Consider the following 27109-nt stretch of genomic DNA (forward strand, 5'->3'; position numbering starts at 1 on the left):
TATGGAATCCTTTCCTTTATTAGCTGAGGTGTAGAATACAAGATCAGGGAGGTTATGCTGGAACTGTATAACTCATTGGTTAGGCCACAACTTGAGTACTGTGTGCAGTTCAGGTCACCCCATTACAGAAAGGATGTAATTGCACTAGAGAGGATACAGAGGAGATTTACGAGGATGTTGCCGGGACTGGAAAAATGCAGCTATGAGGAAAGATTGGATAGGCTGGGGTTGTTCTCGTTAGAACAGAGAAGGCTGAGGGTAGATCTGATTGAAATGTACAAAATTTTGAGAGGCCTGGATAGAGTGGAGGTGAAGGGTCCATTCACCTTAGCAGAGAAGTCAGTGACAAGGGAGCATAGATGTAAAGTGATTGGTAGAAAAAGTAGAGGGGAGATGAGGACATACTTTTTCACCCTGAGGGTGGTGGGGGTCTGGAACTCACTGCCTGAAAGGGTAGTTGAGGCAGAGACCCTCAACTCATTCAAAAGGAGTCTGGATATGCACCTCAAGTCCCATAATCTGCAGGGCTACGGACCAAATGCTGGAAGGTGGGATTAGAATAGGTGGATTGTTTTTCAGCCGACACAGACACGATGGGCCAAGTGGCCTCTTTCTGTGCCTTAAACGTTCTATGATTCTGTGAACCATACGACCATTGGAAGAATGAAGTGGATATTTGAACATGGGTTATATCGCTACCAAAAAGGAAACAAGGTATGGCCTTGGCGTTGTCACTTCATACCAAAAATAAAATCAGAAGTAAAATGTTTTCTAAACTGGATGCTCGTCAGTTGGATCCTGATGAAGGGTTGCATCTTCTGTTAGAATTCTTGGATGAAATTTACAAGCAATATGACCTATTGAATGCGTATGAGGCATGGTCAGACTTTGATAGATTTTGGAAAACAGATGGCTATTCAATGGAGGAATATATCATGGACTTTAACAGACTTTATGTAAGATTGAGGAAATTCAATTTGGAGATCCCTGATTCAGTGCTAGCTTTTAAATTGCTGGATTGTGCTAGGGTGTCACATATGGACAGGCTGCTCGTTCTAACTGGGATTCTGTTCTTGGACAAACACTCCCTGTTGGACCAAATGTCCACGGCCTTAAAAGATATTTCTGTGGAAACGGTCATTCCCGCAGTCCTCAGAAGCGGGACGCTCTGAGGTGACACAAAGAATGGAGGACTCAATGTTTACAAGATTTAGAAATAATCCAGATACTTGAAGCAGGCCTAAGTGTAATGGAAGAGTTGAAGGCAGGAGGATGAAAGCACCTTAAGCAGGTCTGAATATTACAGTGGAAGACAGGGTTGCAACAGCAATCAAAGGTGAATGAATCCCAGGAATGCCCAAGGAACAGTTAATAGTTGCTTCAGATGTGACTCAAAATATCATTATGGAATGAACTACCCTAAGCAGAGGGGCACAGTCTTCGAAATAACACATGACGCATAAACTTCTGAAGCAGAAGAGGAATACTGATGGATCTGAAGGAATTGTAGTCACAAGGAGTTTTAGTCCTATGATGAATGGATTCATTCAACTGTGCAGTACTAGGTAGTGCTTGTACGTCGATAGTATGTGGAACTGATTGAACAAAGAAGATGAAGAAAATTACAGCACAGGAACAGGCCCTTCGGCCCTCCAAGTCTGTGCCGATCCAGATCCTCTATCTAAACATGTCGCCTATTTTCTAAGGGTCTGTATCTCTTTGCTTCCTGCCCATTCATGTATCTGTCTAGATACATCTTAAAAGACGCTGTCGTGCCCGCGTCTACCACCTCCGCTGGCAACGCGTTCCAGGCACCCACCACCCTCTGCGTAAAGAACTTTCCACGCATATCCCCCCAAAACATTTCCCCTCTCACTTTGAACTCGTGACCCCTAGTAATTGAATCCCCCACTCTGGGGAAAAAGCTTCTTGCTATCCACCCTGTCTATACCTCTCATGATTTTGTACACCTCAATCAGGTCCCCCCTCAACCTCCGTCTTTCTAATGAAAATAATCCTAATCTGCTCAACCTCTCTTCATAGCTAGCGCCCTCCATACCAGGCAACATCCTGGTGAACCTCCTCTGCACCCTCTCCAAAGCATCTACATCCTTTTGGTAATGTGGCGACCAGAACTGCACGCAGTATTCCAAATGTGGCCGAACCAAAGTCTTATACAACTGTAACATGACCTGCCAACTCTTGTACTCAATACCCCGTCCGATGAAGGAAAGCATGCCGTATGCCTTCTTGACCACTCTATTGACCTGCGTTGCCACCTTCAGGGAACAATGGACCTGAACACACAAATCTCTCTGTACATCAATTTTCCCCAGGACTTTTCCATTTATTGTATACTTCACTCTTGAATTGGATCTTCCAAAATGCATCACCTCGCATTTACCCTGATTGAACTCCATCTGCCATTTCTCTGCCCAACTCTCCAATCTATCTATATTCTGCTGTATTCTCTGACAGTCCCCTTCACTATCTGCTACTCCACCAATCTTAGTGTCGTCTGCAAACTTACTAATCAGACCACCTATACTTTCCTCCAAATCATTTATGTATATCACAAACAACAGTGGTCCCAGCACGAATCCCTGTGGAACACCACTGGTCACACGTCTCCATTTTGAGAAACTCCCTTCCACTGCTACTCTCTGTCTCCTGTTGCCCAGCCAGTTCTTTATCCATCTAGCTAGTACACCCTGGACCCCATGCGACTTCACTTTCTCCATCAGCCTACCATGGGGAACCTTATCAAACACCTTACTGAAGTCCATGTATATGACATCTACAGCCCTTCCCTCATCAATCAACTTTGTCACTTCCTCAAAGAATTCTATTAAGTTGGTAAGACATGACCTTCCCTGCACAAAACCATGTTGCCTATCACTGATAAGCCCATTTTCTTCCAAATGGGAATAGATCCTATCCCTCAGTATCTTCTCCAGCAGCTTCCCTACCACTGACGTCAGGCTCACCGGTCTATAATTACCTGGATTTGCCCTGCTACCCTTCTTAAACAAGGGGACAACATTAGCAATTCTCCAGTCCTCCGGGACCTCACCCGTGCTTAAGGATGCTGCAAAGATATCTGTTAAGGCCCCAGCTATTTCCTCTCTCGCTTCCCTCAGAAACCTGGGATAGATCCCATCCGGACCTGGGGACTTGTCCACCTTAATGCCTTTTACAATACCCAACACTTCCTCCCTCCTTATGCCGACTTGACCTAGAGTAATCAAACATCTGTTCCTAACCTGAACATCCGTCATGTCCCTCTCCTCGGTGAATACCGATGCAAAGTACTCGTTTAGAATCTCACCCATTTTCTCTGACTCCACGCATAACTTTCCTCCTCTGTCCTTGAGTGGGCCAATCCTTTCTCTGGTTACCCTCTTGCTCCTTATATATGAATAAAAGGCTTTGGGATTTTCCTTAACCCTGTTTGCTAAAGATATTTCATGACCCCTTTTAGCCCTCTTAATTCCTCGTTTCAGATTGGTCCTGCATTCCCGATATTCTTTCAAAGCTTCGTCTTTCTTCAGCCTCCTGGACCTTATGTATGCTTCCTTTTTCCTCTTAGCTAGTCTCACAATTTCACCTGTCATCCATGGTTCCCTAATCTTGCCATTTCTATCCCTCATTTTCACAGGAACATGTCTCTCCTGCACGCTAATCAACCTCTCTTTAAAAGCCTCCCACAGATCAAATGTGGATTTACCTTCAAACAGCTGCTCCCAATCTACATTCCCCAGCTCCTGCCGAATTTTGGTATAGTTGGCCTTCCCCCAATTTAGCACTCTTCCTTTAGGACCACTCTCGTCTTTGTCCATGAGTATTCTAAAACTTACGGAATTGTGATCACTATTCCCAAAGTAGTCCCCTACTGAAACTTCAACCACCTGGCCGGGCTCATTCCCCAACACCAGGTCCAGTATGGCCCCTTCCCGAGTTGGAATATTTACATACTGCTCTAGAAAACCCTCCTGGATGCTCCTTACAAATTCTGCTCCATCTAGACCTCTAACACTAAGTGAATCCCAGTCAATGTTGGGAAAATTAAAACCTCCTATCACCACTACCCTGTTGCTCCTACATCTTTCCATAATCTGTTTACATATTTGTACCTCTATCTCACGCTCGCTGTTGGGAGGCCTGTAGTACAGCCCCAACATTGTTCCGCACCCTTCCTATTTCTGAGTTCTGCCCATATTGCCTCACTGCTCGAGTCCTCCATAGTGCCCTCCTTGAGCACAGCTGTGATAGCCTCTTTGACCAGTACTGCAACTCCTCCACCCCTTTTACCTCCCTCTCTATCCCGCCTGAAGCATCGATATCCTGGGATATTGAGTTGCCAATCATGCCCTTCCCTCAACCAAGTCTCAGTAATAGCAATAACATCATACTCCCAGGTACTATTCCAGGCCCTAAGTTCATCTGCCTTACCTACTACACTTCTTGCATTAAAACAAATGCACCTCAGACCACCAGTCCCTTTGCGTTCATCATCTGCTCCCTGTCTACTCTTTCCCTTAGTCACGTTGACTTCATTATCTAGTTCCTTACAGGCTTTAGTTACTACCTCCTTACTGTCCACTGACCTCATTTGGTTCCCATCCCCCTGCCACATTAGTTTAAACCCTCCCCAGCAGCGTTGGCAAAAGCACCCCCAAGGACATTGGTTCCAGTCCGGCCCAGGTGTAGACCGTCCAATTTGTAATAGTCCCACCTCCCCCAGAACCGGTCCCAATGTCCCAAAAATCTGAACCCCTCCCTCCTGCACCATCTCTCAAGCCACGCATTCATCCTGATTATTCTTTCATTTCTACTCTGACTATCACGTGGCACTGGTAGCAATCCTGAGATTACTAACTCTGAGGTTCTACTTTTTAACTTGGCTCCTAACTCCCTAAATTCTGCTTGTAGGACCTCATCCCGTTTTTTACCTATATCATTGGTGCCTATGTGCACAACGACAACTGACTGTTCACCCTCCCCTTTCAGAAAGTTATCTGGGTTCACTCAGTAGTGAGGATTGACGCAAGGTTAAGCAGTATAAAAGTACGACTAGCTTTCGGTTTGGTGATGACAACACACTGAGGTCACTGAAGAGAGTAGTAATCCCATGTAAAATAGCTGTGGTAAGCCACTTTATCAGTACTGGTGTAGTCTCCAGTGAGATACTTTTACTCTTGAATAAGCCTTCAATGAAAAAGGCACAGATGAAACGATATGGAGCATGATAAGGTAATTGTTTTTGGGAAGCCAGTGAATTTGCAATTTACCCAGTCAGGGCATTATTGTATACCCTTAACAAAACCTGATATTTCTAGTCAGAGTTTTGGAGAAATATTGATGGCATCAGGTGTTATGACTCAGAAAAAAGGCAAATTGTCTTAAAGTTGCACATACAATTTGCTCACCCTTTTTGTTTGAGATTAAAAACCCTACTAAAAGATGCAGGTGTGATTGATGAAGAATATACAAGGATAATAGAAGAGATTAGTGAAAGTGTGAAATTTGCAAAAAGTATCGGAGGGCACTCACGTCCGATTGTCAGCCTTCCATTGACATGTGCCTTTCACGAGGTAGTTGCCATGGATTTAAAGGTATGGGACAAAGACAAGAATATTTTCATTCTACATTTTATAGACCTAGCAACTAGATTTAGTGTATCTACAATAAATAGTAAGGACAAAAGGGTAATTATAGACAAAATTACGGAGAAATGGATAGGGACTGGACTTGGGGCACCAGCTATGTTTCTGACTGATAATGGAGGGGAATTTGCCAATGACGAGGTCAGGGGCATGTATGAAAACATGAACATTCCTCTTCTCTTCTTTGGCCTCCTTCTCTCGACAGACAATGGGTAAGTGCCTAGAGGTGGTCAGTGGTGTGTGGAGCAGCGCCTGGAGTGCCTATAAAGGCCAATTCTAGAGTGACAGACTCTTCCACAGGCGCTGCAGATAAAATTGGTTGTCGGGGCTGTTACACAGTTGGCTCTTTCCTTGCACTTCTGTCTTTTTTCCTGCCAACTGCTAAGTCTCTTTAACGCGCCACTCTTTAGCCCCGCCTTTACGGCTGTGCACCAGCTCTGGCGATCGCTGGCAACTGACTCCCACGACTTGTGGTCAGTCTCACAGGACTTCATGTCACGTTTGCAGACGTCTTTAAAGCGGAGACATGGACAGCTGGTGGGTCTGTTAACAGTGACGAGCTCGCTGTACGTGTCCTTGGGGATCCTGCCATCTTCCATGCGGCTCACATGGCCAAGCCATCTCAAGCGCCGCTGGCTCAGTAGTGTGTATATGCTGGGGATGTTGGCCGCCTGGAGGACTTCTGTGTTGGAGATACGGCACTGCCACCTGATGCCAAGGATTCTCCGGATGCAGCGAAGATGGAATCAGTTGAGACGTCGCTCTTGGCTGACATACGTTGTCCAGGCCTCGCTGCTGTAGAGCAAGGTACTGAGGACACAGGCTTGAAACACTCGGACTTTTGCGTTCCGTGTCAGTGCGCCATTTTCCCACACCCTCTTGGCCAGTCTGGACATAGCAGTGGAAGCCTTTCCCATGCACTTGTTGATTTCTGCATCTAGAGACAGGTTACTGGTGATAGTTGAGCCTAGGCAGGTGAACTCTTGAGCCACTTCCAGAGCGTGGTCGCCGATATTGATGGATGGAGCATTTCTGACGTCCTGTCCCATGATGTTCGTTTTCTTGAGGCTGATGGTTAGGCCAAATTCGTTGCAGGCAGCCGCAATCCTGTCGATGAGACTCTGTAGACACTCTTCTGTGTGAGATGTTAATGCAGCATCGTCAGCAAAGAGGAGTTCCCTGATGAGGACTTTCCGTACTTTGGTCTTCGCTCTAAGACGGGCAAGGTTGAACAACCCTGATCTTGTGTGGAGGAAAGCTTCTTCTGAAGACTTGAACGCATGTGAGAGCAGCAGTGAGAAGAAGATCCAAAATAGTGTGGGTGCGAGAACACAGCCCTGTTTCACGCCACTCAGGATAGGAAAGGGGTCTGATGAGGCACTGCTATACTGAATTGTGCCTTGTCATGGAATGAGGTGATGATACTTAGTAGGTTTGGTGGACATCCGATCTTTGCTAGCAGTCTGAAGAGACCACGTCTGCTGATGAGGTCAAAGGCTTTGGTGAGATCTATGAAAGCAACGTAGAGGAGCATCTGTTGTTCGCGGCATTTCCCCTGTAGCTGGCGAAGGGAGAACAGCATGTCAGTGGTGGATCTCTGCTCGAAAGCCACACTGTGCTTTAAGGTAGACACGCTCAGCCAGCTTCTGAAGTCTGTTTAAAATGACTCGAGTGAAGACTTTCCTCACTATGCTGAGCAGAGAGATTTCACGATAGTTGTTGTAGTCACCGCGATCACCCTTGTTCTTATAGACGGTGATGATATTGGCATCGCGCATGTCCTGAGGTACTGCTCCCTCATCCCAGCACAGGCAAAGCAGTTCATGTAGTGCTGAGAGTGTAGCAGGCTTGACACTCTTGATTATTTCAGGGGTAATGCCGTCCTTTCCAGGGGCTTTTCCGCTGGCTAGCGAATCAATGGCATCACTGAGTTCCGATTTTGTTGGCTGTTCGTCCAGCTCATCCATGACTGGCAGAGACTGGGCTGCATTGAGGGCAGTCTCCGTGACAACGTTTTCCCTGGAGTTCAGTTCTAGGTAGTGCTCAACCCAGTGGTCCATTTGCTTGTGTTGGTCAGTGATTATGTCCCCTGATTTAGACTTGAGTGGGGGGGGCGATCTTCTTGATGGTTGGCCCAAAAGCTCTCTTAATGGCATCATACATTCCTCTGATGTTTCCGGTGTTGGAGGCCAGCTGAATACGACTGCATAGGTGTTGCCAGTAGTCATTTGCACAGCGCCTGGCTGTCCGTTGTGCAGCGCTTCTGGCTGCTTTAAGTGCTATGGTGTTAACTCACTGGGTTCAGCAGTGCAGTGCGCTTAGCGACTATGACAGGTTCCAGCTCTTCAAAGTGAGATTGAAACCAGCCTGCATTCTGCTTCTCACATTTGCCAAAGGTGGTCATTGCTGACTCAAAGATGGCATCTCTGATGTGGGCCCACTTCATCTCTGCATCCCCTGCAGGAGTGTTTTGAAGGACTTTTTCAAGTGAATTTAGAAACTTACATAACAAATGTGGATATGAAATTCTGTGAGTGTTGATGCACGGGTGGCCCTTCTTCTTGATGTAGCTTCTTTGGTTTGAGTCTAACTTTGCTGCACACCAGGGTGTGGTCGGTGTCGCAGTCCACACTGTGGAAGCTGCGTGTGATTTGGACACTGTTTAAAGAGGCTCGCCTTGTGACAATGAGGTCCAGCTGGTGCCAACGACGTGATCTTGAGTGTCTCCATGAAACCTGGTGACAGGGTTTAGTATGAAAGAATGAGTTGGTGATGCAGAGGTTGTGATAGGTACACAACTCAAGCAGTCTCTGTCCATTCTCATTCATCCTTCCAACGCCATAGCGCCCAAGGCAGGAGGGCCATGAGTCATGGTCGGCCCCAACCCTGGCATTAAAGTCCCCCAGCAGGAACAGATGTTAAGTATTAGGAATGCTACAAATGATATTATGGAGTTCCTCGTAGAATTGGACTTTAACTTCAGGTGGGGAGCATAGATGCTGAGTAGGTGTACTGGGCCAGAGGCGGTGAGCAGTCGGATGGACAGTATGCGTTCTGAGCCATTTGAGGGTGGTTCTATCATGCTGAGAAAAGAGTTTCTGATGGCGAAGACCACTCCATGCTGTCTTGGTTCTTCAGGATCCCTACCCTGCCAGAAGAAGGTGTAGTCTTGCTCTCTTAGAGATCCGCTTGCAGGGAGGTGTGTCTCCTGAAGTGCTGCAATGTCCACATTGAGTCTACTGAACTCGTTGTTAATGATGGCGGTCTTCCGAGAGTCGTTGGTTTGTGTAAGGTCTTACGACAGGCCAGGACACACAGTTCTGACGTTCCAGCTTGCAAAACGAAGGGCTGGTACCTTTTTTTTTCTGTCGTGCTGTTTGGTGCGGTGTTACAGTCCACTTGTCAGGCAATGACCCTGAGCTCCAAGCACACATTGAAGCAGGTGGACTGTGGCGGGACAGAGCCTTTCTGACCGGGGACCGCCCGGTTTGAGGCGGGTGGTAGCTGTCCAGTGAGATGCGATGACCTCTCCCACCGACAAAGGCAACCCGTAGTGCCCAATCTCTACGTCAGTTGAGCTGGACTTATAACCCGTAACTGCTGCCTTCCGTGTTGTTTTGGTCGCTGTATGGAGTGACCTCTCCATGGCGCATGCCTGGGTGGAATGTATGGAGGTTGTGATTTGCCCAAGCGTCAAAATCCCCTCTCGGCCTTCCTAGTGGGGTCCAAAGGAGTGCAGAGCACGATGTTTGGCACCGGTATGGCTGCAGGAACTTTCGAAACATGCCAAAGGTGACACATGACGGCCTTAGGGATTCCGCTCTGGATTTTCTGTTAGGGTTTACACCCTTAGCCTTAGTCTCTTCCGAGACGCCCAGAAGGCAGTGGGGTTTTTAGCTCCTATTCCTGAGCAGGGGCCCTAACAAGTAAACTGCGATTTCATGGAAGAAGGGGGGAGTGGGTGGGGTGCAAGGGGGGGAGGGAGGGAGGGGGTGGGGGGGGAAGGAGGTGCGGGGAGCTGGCTAGTGGGGGGTGTGGGGGGCAAGGTGGATGGGGGAAGGTGGTGCGAGGACAGCCTCCTCGATGTTGACGTCCTCCAGGCTGACGCTGCGCTTGTGGTCGCCATCGAGATGTTTAGGGCCGAGGAAACGCGCTCCAGCTGGTGTCTGGATCCTGGCTCACACTCCGCCACCTGGCGAGGAAAGCTGGTCCCTTGCCGCTCTGTGGATCCATCCGATTAATGGAGAGTCTTAGTGATCGACCCATTTTCCTCCACTGGGAGGATATACCGTGTTTGGAATCCACGAGTGAAATAGCCCAAAAAAAAAATGATGAGGTCAGGGATATGTGTGAAAACATGAACATTATGGTTATGAATATTGCAGCTGAAAATGGGCTTTGTGAAAGGAATGACGCAGTGGTTGATGAAATGTTACATAAAATCTTAGCTGACCAGCCAAAAAGCAAGTTGACAACTGCCTGGCATGGGTGGTTCATGCGAAGAATTCACTTCAGATGGCTGGAGGGTATAGTCCCTATCAATTGGTCTATTGCCTTCTGTACAATACGACAGTCCTCCTGCTCTAGAAGGTACGACAATTAGTTCAATTTTTTCTACACATTTGAATGCTTTACATGCAGGGAGGCGGGCTTTCATCCAGGCTGAGGTCTGAAAAAATTCGTAGAACTCTGAGGCATCGTATCAGGCCATATGAGGCACAATTTAGTTCAGGAGATTTTGGTCTATTATAAACGAGAGGGCCATAAGGAATGGAAGGGCCCTGGTAAGGTAATCAGTTGTGATGCTAAGACAGTAGTTATCTAACATTGAAATCAAACTGTTGAGGTTCATTCTTCAAGATTAATCGGGGTTGATTACAAAATCTCAGGATCTGAGCAGCTGATAGAGGGAACAGAGGCACCTTGTACCTCAAATACTCATGTGTTTTGTGCTGAAGGTCCTGAGGCACAGGTAGATCAAGAGTTGGATAGTAATGAAACATGCTCTGTGGATAAATGGGAGCCCATTGACTTATTGTACTTGGATTTCCAGAAGGCATTTGACAATGTGGCACATAAAAGGTTATTGCGCAAAGTAGGAGCTCATGGTGTAGGGGGGTAACATATTAACATGGATAGAAGATTGGCTGGCTGGCAGAGAACAGAGAGTATGCATAAATAGGTCCTTTTCTGATTGGCAGGATGTGACGAGTGGAGTCCCGCGGGGGTCTGTGCTGGGGCCTCAACTTTTTACAATTTATATCAATGACTTAGATGAGGGGAGTGATGGCATGGTAGCTAAATTTGCAGATAACACAAAAATACGTAGGAAAGTATGTTGTGAAGAGGACATGAGGTTGCAGACTGATATAGAGGAGGAGGGGGTGGCGTAGTGGTATTGTCACTGGACTAGTAACCCAGAGACCCAGGGTATTGCTCTGGGGACATGGGTTCAAATCCCACCACAGCAGAAGGTGGAATTTGAATTCAATTAATAAATCTGCAATTAAAAAGCTAGTCTAATGGCCATGAAACCATTGTCGATTGTTGTAAAAACCCAGCTGGTTCACTAATGTTCTTTAGGGAAGGAAATCTGCTGTCCTACATGTGACTCCAGACCCACAGCAATGTGGTTAACTCTCACATGCCCTCTGAAATGGCCTAGCAAACCACTCCGTTGTATCTAACCGCTACGAAGTCAGTAAAAAGGAATGAAACCGGACGGACCACCCGGCATCGACCTAGGCACCGGAAACGACAATGGCAAACCCAGCCCTATCGACCCTGCAAAGTCCTCCTTACTAACATATGGGGGCTTGTGCCAAAGTTGGGAGAGCTGTCCCACAGACTAGTGAAGCACCAGCCTGACATAGTCATACTCACGGAATCATACCTGACAGACAATGTCCCAGAAACTGCCATCGCCATCCCCGGGTATGTCCTGTCCCAGCGGCTGGACAGACCCACCAGAGGTGGCGGCACAGTGGTATACAGTAGGGAGGGAGTTGCCCTGGGAGTCCTCAAGATCGACTGTGGGCCCCATTAAGTTTCATGGCATCAGGTCAAACATGGACAAGGAAACCTCCTGCTGATTACCACCTATCGCCCCCCCCTCAGCTGATGATTCAGTACTGCTCCATGTTGAACAGCACTTGGAGGAAGCACTGAGGGTGGCGAGGGCACAGAATGTACTCTGGGTGGGGGACTTCAATGTCCATCACTAAGAGTGGCTGGGTGCCACCACTACTGACCGAGCTGGCTGAGTCCTAAAGGACATAGCTGGGTCTGCGGCAGGTGGTGAGGGAACCAACAAGAGGAGAAAACATACTTGACCTCGTCCTCACCAATCTGCCTGCCGCAGATGCATCTGTCCATGGCAGTATTGGTAGGAGTGACCACCACACAGTCCTTGTGGAGACACTGTCCTGCCTTCACATTGAGGATACCCTCCTTCGTGTTGTGTGGCACTACCACCGTGCTAAATGGGATAGATTTCGAACAGATCTAGCAATGCAAAACTGGGCATCCATGAGGCGCTGTGGGCCATCAGCAGCAGCAGAATTGTACTCAATCACAATATGTAACCTCATAGCCTGGCATATCCCCCACTCTACCATTACCATCAAGCCAGGAGACCAACCCTGGTTCAATGAAGAGTGCAGGAGGGCATGCCAGGAGCAGCACCAGGCATACCTCAAAATGAAGTGTCAACCTGGTGAAGCTACAACACAGGACTATCTGCATGCCAAACTGTGTAAGCAGCATGTGATAGACAGAGCTGAGCGATCCCCTAACCAATGGATCGGATCTAAGCTCTGCAGTCCTGCCACATCCAGCCGTGAATGGTGGTGGACAATTAAACAACTAACTGGAGGAGGTGGCTCCACAAATATCCCCATCCTCAATGATGGGGGAGCCCAGCACATCAGTGCGAAAGATGAGGCTGAAGCATTTGCAACAATCTTCAGCCAGAAGTGCCGAGTGGATGATCCATCTCAGCCTCCTCCTGAAGTCCCCAGCATCACAGATGCCAGACTTCAGCCAATTTGATTCACTCCACGTGATATCAAGAAACGACTGAAGGCACTGGATACTGCAAAGGCTATGGGCCCTGACAATATTCCAGCAATAGTACTGAAGACCTGTGCTCCAGAGCTTGCCGCGCCCCTAGCCAAGCTGTTCCAGTACAGCTACAACACTGGCATCTACCCGGCAATGCGGAAAATTGCCCAGGTATGTCCTGTACACAAAAATCAGGACAAGTCCAACCCGGCCAATTACCGCCCCATCAGCCTACTCTCAATTATCAGTAAAGTGATGGAAGGTGTCATCAACAGTGCCATCAAGCGGCACTTGCTTAGCAATAACCTGCTCAGTGACGCTCAGTTTGGTTTCCGCCAGGGCCACTCAGCTGCTGACCTCATTACAGCCTTAGTTCAAACATGGACAAAAGAGCTGAACTCAAGAGGTGAGGTGAGAATGACTGCCCTTGACATCTAGGCAGCATTTGACCGAGTATGGCATCAAGGAGCCCTAGCAAAACTGAGGTCAATGGAAATCAGGGGGAAAACCCTCCGCTGGTTGGAGTCATACCTCGTGCAAAGGAAGATGGTTGTGGTTGTTGGAGGTCAATCATCTGAGCTCCAGGACATCACTGCAGGTGTTCCTCAGGGTAGTGTCCTAGGCCCAACCATCTTCAGCTGCTTCATCAATGACCTTCCTTCAATCATAAGGTCAGAAGTGGGGATTCTCACTGATGATTGCACAATGTTCAGCACCATTCGTGACTCCTCAGATATTGAAGCAGTCCGTGTAGAAATGCAGCAAGACTTGGACAATATCCAGGCTTGGGCTGATAAGTGGCAAGTAACATTCGCGCCACAAAAATGCCAGGCAATGACCATCTTCAACCAGAGAGAATCTAACCATCTCCCCTTGACATTCAATGGCATTACGATTGCTGAATCCCCCACTATCAACATCCTAGGGGCTACCATTGACCAGAAACTGAACTGGAGTAGCCATATAAATACCGTGGCTACAAGAGCAGGTCAGAGGCTTGGAATCCTGAGGTGAATAACTCACCTCCTGATTCCCCAAAGCCTGTCCACCATCTACAAGGCACAAGTCAGGAGTGTGATGGAATACTCTCCACTTGGAGAGTTTGGATGGGTGCAGCTCCAACAACACTCAAGAAGCTCGACACCATCCAGGACAAAGCAGCCCGCTTGATTGGCACCCCATCTACAAACATTCACTCCCTCCACCACCGACGCACAGTGGCAGCAGTGTGTACCATTTACAAGATGCACTGTATCAATGCACCAAGGCACCTTAGACAGCACCTTCCAAACCCGCGACCTTTACCAACTAGAAGGACAAGGGCAGCAAATGCTTGGAAACACTGCCACCTGCAAGTTCCCCTCCAAGTCTCTCACCATCCTGACTTGGAACTATATCGCCGTTCCTTCACTGTCGCTGGGTCAAAATCCTGGAACTCCCTTCCTAACAGCACTGTGGGTCTACCTACCCCAAATGGACTGCAGTGGTTCAAGAAGGCAGCTCACCACCACCTTCTCAAGGGCAATTAGGGATGGGCAATAAATGCTGGCCTGGCCAATGACGTCCTCATCCCACGAATGAATATAAAAGAATGAGCAGGTTGTCTTACGAGGATATGTTGGAGAGTCTGGGCTTGTTTTCACTGGCGTTTAGAAGAGTGAGGGGAGATTTGATTGAAGTATATAAGATCCTGAATGGTCTTGACGAGGTGGATGTTGAAAGGATGTTTCCTCTTGTGGAGTCCAGAACTCGGGGGCACGGTTTTAAAATTAGAGGTTGTCCTTTTAGCACAGAGATGAGGAAAATGTTCTCTCTGAGGTTTGTGCGACTTTTTACACTCTGCCTCAGAAGGTGGAGGAGACGGGGTCATTGAATATTTTTAAGGCAGAGGTAGATAGATCCTTGTTAAGTAAGGGAATCAAAGGTTATTGGGGGTAGCTGGGAGTGTGGAATTTGAGACACAAACAGATCAGCCTTGATCTTGATGAATGGCAGAGCAGGCTAGAGGGGCCGAATGGCCTACGTCTGCTCCTAATTCGTATGTTCGTATAATGTTAGAATAGAGAAGGAGAATGAGGAGACTAAGATGAGTGTTTGGAACGGGAAAAGGGTAGTGTTCAGTGAGATAGGGGATGTGGGACAAATTAACTGGTCAGAAAATAAATCAAACAGATCAGTGGGAAAAGTTCAAATATGAAATGAATAGATTATAAAGTAAATATATTCCTTGAAGGTGAAAAGGAAAGTATATTAAAATGTAGAGTTATGTAGATAAATAGATTTTAAAACAAAACAGAAGTGAAAAGGGAGATTTGATAAAGTTCTGGCTAACAATGCTAAAGATAATAGTGAGGAATCTAGAACATGCTGTTGGAAAGTAGAAGGGGCAATGAGAAGCTTAAGAGGAAATATTTTTTAAAAGGCTAGCAGATAATATAAGAGAAAGTAGGATGGACTTTTATAAACATTTTTTTATTCATTCATGGGATGTGGGCATCGCTGACAAGGCCAGCATTTATTGCCCATCCCTAGTTGCACTTGAGAAGGTGGTGGTGAGCTGCCTTCTTGAACCGCTGCAATCCATGTGGGGTAGGTACACCCGCAGTGCTGTTAGGAAGGGAGTTCCAGGATTTTGACCCAGCGGCAATGAAAGAACGGCGATATAGTTCCAAGTCAGGATGGTGTGTGACTTGGACGGGAACCAGGCAGGTGGAGAGTATTCCATCGCACTCTTGACTTGTGCCTTGTAGATGGTGGACAGGCTTTGGGGAGTCAGGAGTTGAGTTACTCACCGCAGGATTCCTAGCCTCTGACCTGCCCTTGTAGACACAGTATTTATATGGCTACTCCAGTTCAGTTTCTGGTCAATGGTAACCCCCAGGATATTGATAGTGGGGAATTCAGCGATGGTAATGCAATTGAATGTCATGGGGAGATGGTTAGATTCTCTCTTGTTGGAGATGGTCATTGCCTGGCACCTGTGAGGCGCGAATGTTACTTGCCACTCATCAGCCTAAACCTGGATATTGTCCAGGTCTTGCTGCATTGCTACACGAACTGCTTCAGTATTTGAGGAGTCGCAAATGGTGCTGAACATTGTGCAATCATCAGCAAACATCCCCACTTCTGACCTAACATGATAAAAGGATTGTTGCAGGGGTAGCACCATTTGGATGAAGGGGAAATGTAATTGTAGGGGGTGAAAGTTTAATGGAGATGTTAAATATTTTGCGTCCATTTTTAGAGATGGTGGAATGAGAATATAGTTATACCCGTAGGGGAAGCTGCGGGACTCAGCATGGACAATTTACTGGGCCTTAATGGCAGTCCTGTTGGCTATTGGAGAGCAGACAGCAATTAGCTGCAATTTCTCAGCCCTAATTCATAACTGAACATGAAGTGAATAAGTATTTAGAATAGCACGAGTTAATCAAGGACAGCAAAGTACAGAATTGTTAGGATCACCAGGATGATGCCAGGATTTGGGGAACTATAGTTGTAAGATGCTGGTACTATTTTCATGGAGCAGAAAGATAAAATTATGTGTTGCTTTCCACAATCCACAAGATTGCAATCGCTCAAATAAACCTCGTTTACGCTGGTGCCAGATTTATTAAATTCAATTTCACAATTTGCTGTCATGGGATTTGAACTCTCAATCTCTGGGTTAGTCGGCCTGAGAAAGTAACCACTGGGCTACCATGCCCATCTATTATCCACAGCCGGGTGTGACCTGAATTGCATCACTCCCTTGCATGTTAACAAAGCAGTGGAAAATACTTCAGAACAACTTGCCAGTGCAGATTATATATTTTAATATTTCTCCCCATTTTTCTCCCCTCTTTGACACACTGAGTCATGCTGGGGCACAGTTCATCAAGAGTTAGCAGCACCCGTCCTCGCAGTGCCTTAACTAGGGTGGCCATTTGTCATACTTGAATGTTTTTTGACCATGGAAGTGTGACAATCCAATCAGATCCTGGCCTCACCTAATATTCATCAATTTTCCAGCATTCGTGACTGGACACAGATCAGCTGTGGGATCCCTGGTTAATTTTCCCCCCTAGCCCAGGGCTTCTGAAAACAGTAGCAGTATCCAGTTACCATGCTAACTCCCACCAGTCACTGAGCACAGACAGCAGTTGTCACCTTCTGAATGGCATTTGCTGAACAGGATGAATTGGGAGCCATCAAGAGTCATTACCTTCAGTGCAGGAGACAAATAGACAATTGTTTTTACACTAGATAGGTTTCTGTTCTGTATACAATTGATGAGCGAGTAGTGCACTGTCGCTAATCTTTCAGATTAGATGTTATACCAAGGCCCCCACCTGCTTGCTCAGGTGGATATAAAAGATCCTATTTCGAGGAAGAGCAGGAGAGTTATTGTTGGTATCCGAGACAATATTTATCCCTCAATCAACATCACGAAAACAGATTATCTGGTCATTATTCCATTGCTGTTTGTGGGAGTTTGCTGTGTGCACCACATTACACCAGTAACTGACTTCAAAAGTATTTCATTGGCTGTAAAGCTTTGAGATGTCCGGTGGTCGTGAAAAGTGCTATGTAAATGCAAGTCTTTCTTTCCGAGTCATGCTTTCTGACTCTGAGTGCTGTTGCTAGATTAAGCTTTGTGAGGATATATTTGTGAAATGGGCATTAACGAACATCATTGTTTTTTGTGTTTTCCAGTGACAGATGAACTGCTTCTGGCGTGAGTACTGGTGGGAGAGTTTCTCCATCTGTCCTGTGACTCTTTAACTCAAAAGCCATTATTAAATGTCTTTCATCAGATGAAAGCTCACGGACCTGAAACGTTAACTCTGTTTCTCTCTCCACAGATGCTGCCTGACCTGCTGAGTATTTCCAGCACTTTCTGTGTTTATTTCAGATTTCCACATCTGCAGTATTTTGCTTTTATTAAATGTTATCTTTGATTTTGGGATCAGCATTGATTGCATTATTGTGATTGCTGACAATGATGAATACTTTAAAATTCAGAGTTTGCAGCTGTTTCACAGTGCCAGTATATGTAAGGTTTGCCTGTGAGTGGTGCTTAAATCTCCCATTTAACTTTGCCATGGCCATTAATTGATGATTGTGACTTCTTTAATACACAGTCTATTCTTGATGTGCAAAAATGTAGAAGTGACTGGAATGTTCTGTAATTCAGTAGGAGTTTTGATAGGGCTATCAGGTTATGCATTGTACCTTCAAGTGCTATATCAAGTGGGTTTAATGTGTCAGGTGGGTAATGCAATCCTTACTGTACACCAGTATTTAGGAACACTATTATCAGCAATGTTTGGTATAATAACTACTCCTACATGGTGCTCACGGACTGGTGTCAATTTCTACACTCGCGCCACAGTCATGAGAACATAGGAACAGGAGGAGACGATTCAGCCCCTCAAATCTTTTCCGTTCAATTCGATCTCACTCTTGATCATTTCAGTTGACCTACAGCCTTTTGGTGAAGAGAGTTCCAGATTCCCATTACCCTTTGTGAAGAAGTGTTTCTTGACATCACCCTGAACAACCTAACTCTAATTTTAAGTTTGTGTCCTCTTGTTCTGAGCTTCCCCCAGCAGAGGAAATAGTTTCTCTGTCTACTCTGTTGAATCCTCCTTTATTTAAAGACCTCAATTAGATTTCCTCAACCTTCTAAACTCAATTATGTTCCTTTCCAAAAATGATGGGTACACGAGGAGACCCATTGGATATTAAATTTGATGTATTTAAGGGGAAGTTAGAGAAGCACATGATGGAGAAAGGGATAGAAGGATATGCTGATCGAGTTAAATGAGGAAGGGTGGAGGAGGCTGGTATGGACCAGTTGGGCTGAATGGCCTGTGTCTGTGCTGTAGATTCTATGTAATTCGAAGCAGAACCACTCAGGTAACGTGAGCTGAGACAATGAGTTTAATTTTAGTCAACATGAGTATTCCAAATGGAGGATTGTCTCAGCTCAACTTTCTCTAATGGAGTGATACTACGAATCTTGAGGGACTGGGGGATTTGGTAGAGGCATCAGCATTCTGGTGAAAGGTGCAACTTGCTGAGTTCTAGAACAGGGGAGTGTAGTTGCAGCTGCACGCTATGAATCTTTGCACAGGACTGACATACTGCTGGAAGTAATGAACTCGGAGTCAGCGGTAGGACTCCTCAGAAATGGAGAAGAGAAGATTAAGAGAAGATTTGATAGAGGTGTTCAAAATCATGAGGGGTCTGGACACAAAGCTGGGTGGGATGGTGAGTTGTGAGGAGGATGCAGCGAGGCTTCAGGGTGATTTAGACAAGTTAAGTGAGTGGGCAGATGCAGTATAATGTGGATAAATGTGAGGTTATCCACTTTGGTAGCAAAAACAGGAAGGCAGATTATTAGCTGAACGGCTATAAACTGAGAGAGGGGGATATGCAACGAGACCTGGGTGTTCTCGTGCACCAGTTGCTGAAGGTAAGCATGCAGGTGCAACAGGCAGTAAAAAAGGCAAATGTTATGTTGGCCTTCATAGTGAGAGGATTCAAGTACAGGAGCAGGGATGTCTTGCAGCAGTAATACAGGGCCTTGATGAGGCCACACCTGGAATATTGTGTGCAGTTTTGGTCTCCTTATCTGAGGAAGGATGTTCTTGCTATAGAGGGAGTGCAGCGAAGATTTACCAGACTGATTCCTGGGATGGCCGAACTGACCTATGAGGAGAGATTGAGTCGGTTAGGATTATATTCGCTGGAGTTCAGAAGAGTGAGGGGGGGATCTCATAGTAACCTATAAAATTCTAACAGGACTTGACAGGGTAGATGCAGGAAGGATGTTCCCGATGGTGGGGGAGTCCAGAACCAGGGATCATAGTCTAAGGATATGGGGTAAACGTTTCAGGACTGAGATGAGAAATTTCTTCACCCAGAGAGTGGTGAGCCTGTGGAATTCACTACCACAGAAAGCAGTTGAGGCCAAAACATTGTATGTTTTCAAGAAGGAGTTAGATATAGCTCTTGGCTTTAAAGGGATCAAAGGATATGGGGAGAAAGTGGGAACAGGTTACTGGGTTGGATGATCAGCCATGACCATAATGAATGGCGGAGCAGGCTTGAAAGGCCGAGTGGCCTACTCCTGCTCATATTTTCTATGTTTCTATGAGTAGATAGGGAGAAACTGTTCCCATTGGCAGAAGGATCCAGAACCAGAGGACACCGATTTAAGGTGAATTGCAAAAGAAGCAACGGCGACATGAGGAAAAACGTTTTTACACAACGAGAGGTTAGGATCTGGAATACTCTGCCTGTGAGTGTGGTGGAGGCAGATTCAATTGCAGCTTTTAAAAGGGATTTGGATAATTATCTGAGAGAAAAACTGAGCAGGGCGACAGGGAAAAGATGGGGAGTGCGAGATAAATTGCTCTCGTAAAGAGCTGAATGGCCTTTCAGCTGTAACCATTCTTTTTGGGGAATTTTATGCAGCGGTGGGGTCTCGGCGTCAGGAGGAAACCTCTTCTACGGAAGGCCCGCCGAATTTAGTGCCAATCAGGCACTTAACTGGACAGCGGCGGGCCATCCATAGGATTTAGGACCCTGTTGCTGGAAGTCCTACCCTTAAGAACACAGGAACAGGAGTAGGCCATTCAGTTCATCGAACCTGCTCCGCCATTCAATATGATCATGGCTGATCATCCACTTCAATGCCTTTTTCCCACACTATCCCCATATCCTCTTTATGTCATTGGTATTTAGAAACCTGTCAATCTCTGCTTTAAACATACTCAATGACTGAGCTTCCACACCCCTCTGGGATAGAGAATTCCAAAGTTTCACAATCCTCTGAGTAAAGAAATTTCTCCTCATCTTGGTCCTAAGTGGCTTCCCCCTTATTTTGAAGTTGTGTCCCCTGGTTCTAGACTCCCCAACCAGGGAAAACATCTTAGCTGCAACTATCCATTTAAGTATTTTGTAGGTTTCAATGAGATCACCTCTCATTCTTCAAAACTCTAGAGAATACAGGCCCAGTTTCAAAGAACAGCACAGGAACAGGCCATTTGGCCCTCCAAGCCTGCGCCGATCTTGATGCCTGCCTAAACTAAAACCTTCTGCACTTCCGGGGACCGTATCCCTCTATTCCCTTCCTATTCATGTATTTGTCAAGATGCCTCTTAAACGTCGCTATCGTACCTGCTTCCACCACCTCCCCCGGCAGCAAGTTCCAGGCACTCACCACCCTCTGTGTAAAGAACTTGCTTCGCACATCCCCTCTAAACTTTGCCCCTCTCACCTTAAACCTATGTCCCCTAGTAACTGACTCTTCCACCCTGGGAAAAAGCTTCTGACTATCCACTCTGTCCATGCCGCTCATAACTTTGTAAACCTTTATCATGTCACCCCTCCACCTCCGTCGTTCCAGTGAAAACAATCCGAGTTTATCCAACCTCTCCTCATAGCTAATGCCCTCCAGAGCAGGCAACATCCTGTTAAACCTCTTCTGTACCCTCTCCAAAGCCTCCACGTCCTTCTGGTAGTGTGGCGATCAGAATTGCACGCAATATTCTAAGTGTGGCCTAACTTAAGTTCTGTACAACTGCAGCATGACTTGCCAATTCTTATACTCTATGCCCCGACCGATGAAGGCAAGCATGCTGTATGCCTTCTTGACTACCTTATCCACCTGCGTTGCCACTTTTAGTGACCTGTGGACCTGTACGCCCAGATCTCTCTGCCTGTCAATACTCCTAAGGGTTCTGCCATTTACTGTATACTTCCCACCTGCATTGGACCTTTCAAAATGCATTACCTCACATTTGTCCAGATTAAAGTCCATCTGCCATTTCTCCGCCCAAGTCTCCAACCGATCTATATCCTGCTGTATCCTCTGACAATCCTCATCACTGTCCGCAACTCCACCAACCTTTGTGTCGTCTGCAAACTTACTAATCAGACCAGCTACATTTTCCTCCAAATCATTTATATATACTACAAAGAGCAAAGGTCCCAGCACTGATCCCTGCGGAACACCACTAGTCACATCCCTCCATTCAGAAAAACACCCTTCCACTGCTACCCTCTGTCTTCTATGACAGAACCAGTTCTGTATCCATCTTGCCAGCTCACCTCTGATCCCGTGTGACTTCACCTTTTGTACCAGTCTGCCATGAGGGACCTTGTCAAAGGCTTTACCGAAGTCCATATAGAATACATCCACAATCCCCAATCTCTCTTCATAGGACAGTCCCGCCATCCCGGGAACAAGTCTGGTGAACCTTCGTTGCACTCCCTCTATGGCAATAATATCCTTCCTAAGGTAAGGGGACCAAAGCTGCACACAGTACTCCAAGTGTGGTCTAACCAAGGTTCTAATCAAATTGAAGCAAGACTTCACTACCTTTGTACTCAAATCCTTTTGCAATAAAAGCTAACCTACCATTAGCCTTCCTAATTTCTTGCTGCACCAGCATGTTAACTTTCAGTGACTTATTGACAAGGACGCCCAGGTCCCTTTGTACATAGTCATAGAGTTGTACAGCATAGAAACAGGCCCTTCGGCCCACCGCGTCCATGCCGACCATAATGCATATCTATACTAATCCCACCTGCCTGCATTAATTCCATATCCCTCTATGCCTTGCTCATTTAAGTACCTGTCCAGATGCCTCTTAAATGTTGCTACTGTTCCTGCCTTCACCACCTCCTCAGGCAGCTCATTCCAGATACCCACTATTCTTTGTGTGAAAATTTTACCCCTTTTGGGGTTTTTGTGTCTTGAAGGAATGTATAGTTGCTGTCAACTATGTAATAATTCTTTGAAGACTATCCATTGCCTATGTACTATCTTACCTTTAATGTATTTTCCCAATCCACCTCAGCCAATTTGCCCCTCATACCTTCATAATTTCCTCTGTTCAAATTTTAACACTCTGCCTTCATATTGAACTACCTCACTTTCAAACATAATGTAAAATTCTATCACTCATCCCTAAAGGTTCTTTTACAACAAGATTATTAATTAGCCCTTTGTCAAAACATAATACTAGATCTAAAATAGACTGTTCTCTACTCGGTTCTTCAACATACTACTCTAGAAAACCATCCCTAACACACTCCAGACACTCGTCTTCCACAGCATTAGTGCTCATTAGGTTTACCCAGTCCAACTGCAGATTGAAGTCACCCATGATTACTGTATTACCCATGCTACATGCTTCTCTAATCTCCTGATTAATACCTGCCCCACACTACCACTACTGTTTGGTGGCCTGGAAACAACTACCAATGTTTGCTGCCCCTTGCTGTTTCTTACGTCGATGGAAGCAGAGTCTTTGAATATTTTTAAGACAGTGGTAGATAGATTCTTGATAAGTTAGGGGGTGGAAGGTTATTGGGGGTAGGTGGAAATGTGGAGTAATCAGTTCAGCCATGAACTTATTGAATGGTGGAGCAGGCTCGAAGGGCCAAGTGGCCTACTCCTGCTCCTAATTCGTATGTTCGTATGTACCTCCGCCCAAATAGATTCCACATCTTGTTCTTCCGATCTGAGATCCCCCTTTACTAATTTACTGATCCCATCTCTTCTTATCAGTGCAATACCACCTCCTTTTCCTTTTTGCCTGTCCTTCCTAAATGTTGAATAACTTTGAAGATTCAGTTCCCTGTCTTGGTCACCCTGTAGCCACGTTTCTGTAATAGAATTAGATCATATCCATTTACCTGTATTTGTGCCTTAAAATCATCTACATTGTTATGAATGCTGCATGCATTCAAGTAGAGTGCCCTTAACTTTGTCTTTTTGACATTATTATGCATTTTAAGCCCAGTTGATGCTCACCTCTGTTTCACCTGCCTTCTAATATCGCTTGCTACTTTTCTACTTCCTGTTACCAGCTTTACTTCCTTTCAATTTGAGCTACTCCTCACGTTCCCATCCCCTGACAAGCTAGTTTAAACCTTGCCCGACAACACTAGCAAATCTCCCTGCGATGATATTAGCTCCGGTCCTGTTGAGGTGTACCCCATCCTTCTTGTACAGGTCCCACCTGCCCCATAACCGGTCCCAATGCCTCAGAAATCTGATGCCCTCCCTCCTACACCGATTCTCCAGCCATATGTTCAATTGATCAATCCTCCTATTCCTATGTTCACTAGCACGTGGCACTGGGAGTAATCCTGAGATTACTGCTCTTGAGGTCCTGCTTTTTAATTTCCTTCCTAACTCCCTAAAATCTGCTTTCAGGACCTCATCCCTCTTCCTACCTATGTTATTAGTACCAATGTGGACCACGACCTCTGGCTGTTCACCCTCCCTCAGAAGGATGTCCTGCAGCCGCTCTGTGACACCCTTAACCCTGGCACCAGGGAGGCAATAGACCATCCTGGAGTCACATTTACTGCCGCAGAAACGCCTGTCTTATCTCCTGACTTTCGATTCCCCTATCACTATTGCTCTTCACACTTCTTCTTCCCCTCCTATGCAGCTGAGCCACTCGTGATGCCACGGACTTTGTTCTGGCTGCACTCCCTGAGGAACCATCACTTTCACCAGTATCCAAAGTGGAAAACCAATTAGCATGCAAGATAGACTTGGGACTCCTGCACCACCTGCCTGATTCTTTTAGACTGCCTGGCATTCACCCATTCCGTCTGTGCCTGCAAGCTCCTCGCCTGCGTTGTTATCCATGTAATCCTCTGCCTTGTGGATGCATAACAGTGACTCCAGCCGTCGCTCAAGTTCCGAAAACCGGAGCTTAAGCTTCCGCAGCCGGTGAGGTTTCCTTCAGATGTGTTCATCTGGGATACATGGTGCGTCCATAACTTCCCACATACCGCAGGATGTACATTCCACTTGGCCAAACTGACCTGTCATACCGTAACTTTCAAAACTGTTGATTACAATAAGTAGAATAACTTACCAGTTACTCACCAATCAACAACTTCCCCTGACCGAAGTAAGAGCCAGCTACTGGAGGCTGAGTAAAGGTGGAAAAAGAAAGAAAGGAGCACCTCTCTCTCCGAACTCCCTCACTCACCAAACTCCCACTTTACACACTGTGCCCTTAAAAACAGGACTCAGTGGAGACCTGCCAGCCAATCAGAGGCCAGCAGCTGCAGCGCCACCATGAAGGTGGTGGCTGCTGCTGTAGCTGCACCTACCAGAGGCCAAAGAGCATCACTGGAGCCAGGCCTCAGGTAGGTCAAGGCGGGTAGGGTCTCACGGGGTGCGGGTCGCTGGGAGGGGGTTGGCCCTCAGTGCGCTCCCCCACCCCTCCCCCCCTGGTGCCGGGTCCCTCTTTGAGGCACTAAATGCCTTTAAATGAGGGACACAGCACCTGACCTCCCCCTGCCCCCCCCCACCCCCCCCGGAGCCAGGCAGCAGCTCGCACGGTTTTCATGCCATACTTCCCATGCAGTGACAGGGCCACCTGCCGCACGGGTAATTGCAGCTGTGACAGGAAGAGGCCTTTAATTGGAGATTAATTACCCAGGTAAGGGTCTTAATTGGCGGTGGGGCAGGAAGGTCGTTCACAGGTCTTCCTGCCCTGGACTAAATTTTGGTGGAGGTGGCATGGAGGCAGGGAATCCCACTATCCCACCTGATTTTATGCTCTCCTCACCTCCAAACCTGCCGCAGTGGAGAGTATCAAATTCCACCCCATGATTCTATGAAATAAACTTCAATGAGACTTTTTAAAGAAAGACAGACTTGCATTTCTGCAGCACTTTTCACAACCTCAGGATGTTCCAAAGTGATTCACAGTCAATTAAATACTTTTGAAGTGGTAACTGTTGTAATATAAGATGTAAATGTGGTATAATTACTGTGATGTGTCCCATTTAGTTTCTAGCTTCCTCCTGCCCTTTATTCCATTGTTTCTGTCTCCTTCGCTGATAGAATGTGCTTCAGTGTGCTGTAAATGATATCACGATGACCCCACAACCACTGATACTGGACACTTTGTTTCACTGATTCCTCCCTGATATAAACCATATAAAGCTCCCCCTCCTGTATGGTTCCTCCTAGTTACCCATGCGGCAGGTGGCCCTGTCACTGCATGGGAAGCATGGCATGAAAACCGTGCGAGCTGCTGCCTGGCTCCGGGGGGGCGGGGGAGGTCAGTACCTCCTGGGTACTGCCTGTGTGGCGTTTGCAAGTTCTCCCTGTGTCTGCGTGGGTTTCCTCCGGGTGCTCCGGTTTGCTCCCACAGCCAAAAGACTTGCAGGTTGGTAGGTAAATTGGCCATTATAAATTGCCCCTAGTATAGGTAGGTGGTAGGGGAATATAGGGACAGGTGGGGATGTTTGGTAGGAATATGGGATTAGTGTAGGATTAGTATAAATGGGTGGTTGATGTTCGGCACAGACTCGGTGGGCCGAAGGGCCTGTTTCAGTGCTGTACCTCTAAATCTAAATCTAAATCTCCCTTACATTCATAACTTTCTGTGTGGTTCAGAAAACCTGCCTTTGAATACAGTGTGTCCTGACTAATTATAAGTGCTGCTCAGGATTCTGAGATTTGTGCAAGGGGTGAGTATCTTTATCACCCAAAGACCAGCATTGTAAAAGGCAAAAGCAATTAAACCATACATTTTCACAGAGGGAGGCAAATTCCTGTAACACTACTTACACGAAGGCCATTCCTCCCCTCTTCCTGTTGTTATGAACACTGGACTTTGTAACATGATTGTTTAGAGATTGTGATTTTTTTTTTAAGAGCTTAAGATGAAATCTGGAATGATAGGTGACCTCACCTCCACTCTTCTAAAGAATAAGACAGATCAAAGACTTTTTTGAAAAAAAAGAGACTACAGGGGTAACACCTGAAGTACAATGGGTTTCACCCTCCTAGACTTCCATCACCAAAAGTGGTTTGGTAATGCCACTACTGGCCGAGTCCTAAAGGACATAGCTGCTAGACTGGGTCTGCGGCAGGTGGTGAGGGAACCAAGAAGAAGGAAAAACATACTTGACCTCGTCCTCACCAATCTGCCTGACGTAGATGTATCTGTCCATGACAATATTGGTAGGAGTGACCGCCGCAAAATTCTTGTGGAGACTAAGTCATGTCTTCACATTGAGGATACCCTCCAACATGTTGTGTCACCACCACCGTGCTAAATGGGATAGATTTCGAACAGATCAAGCAATGCAAAACTGGGCATCCATGAGGCGCTGCGGGCCATCAGCAGCAGCAGAATTGTACTCAACCACAATCTGTAACCTCATGGCCCAGCATATCCGCCACTCTACCATTACCATCAAGCCAGGAGACCAACCCTGGTTCAATGAAGAGTGCAGGAGGGCATGCCAGGAGCAGTACCAGGGCATACTTCAAATGAGGTCAACCTGGTGAAGCTACAACCCAGGACTACTTGCATGCCAAACAGCGTAAGCAGCATGCG

General features: G+C 46.5%; 1 protein-coding gene across 3 annotated transcripts in view; it reads left to right on the forward strand.

Moving 5' to 3' along the window:
* zswim7 (zinc finger, SWIM-type containing 7) overlaps positions 1-27109 on the forward strand; it is a 78366-nt gene that overhangs the window by 22456 nt on the left and 28801 nt on the right. For all 3 annotated transcript variants that reach the window (XM_068010873.1, XM_068010874.1, XM_068010875.1), the window contains exon 3: positions 17424-17445. In XM_068010873.1, coding sequence (XP_067866974.1) covers positions 17424-17445 — 22 coding nt within the window. The remainder of the gene's footprint in view (positions 1-17423; positions 17446-27109) is intronic.

The sequence above is a fragment of the Heterodontus francisci genome, chromosome 30 (genome assembly GCF_036365525.1).
Source record: "Heterodontus francisci isolate sHetFra1 chromosome 30, sHetFra1.hap1, whole genome shotgun sequence".
Classification (NCBI taxonomy): domain Eukaryota; kingdom Metazoa; phylum Chordata; class Chondrichthyes; order Heterodontiformes; family Heterodontidae; genus Heterodontus; species Heterodontus francisci.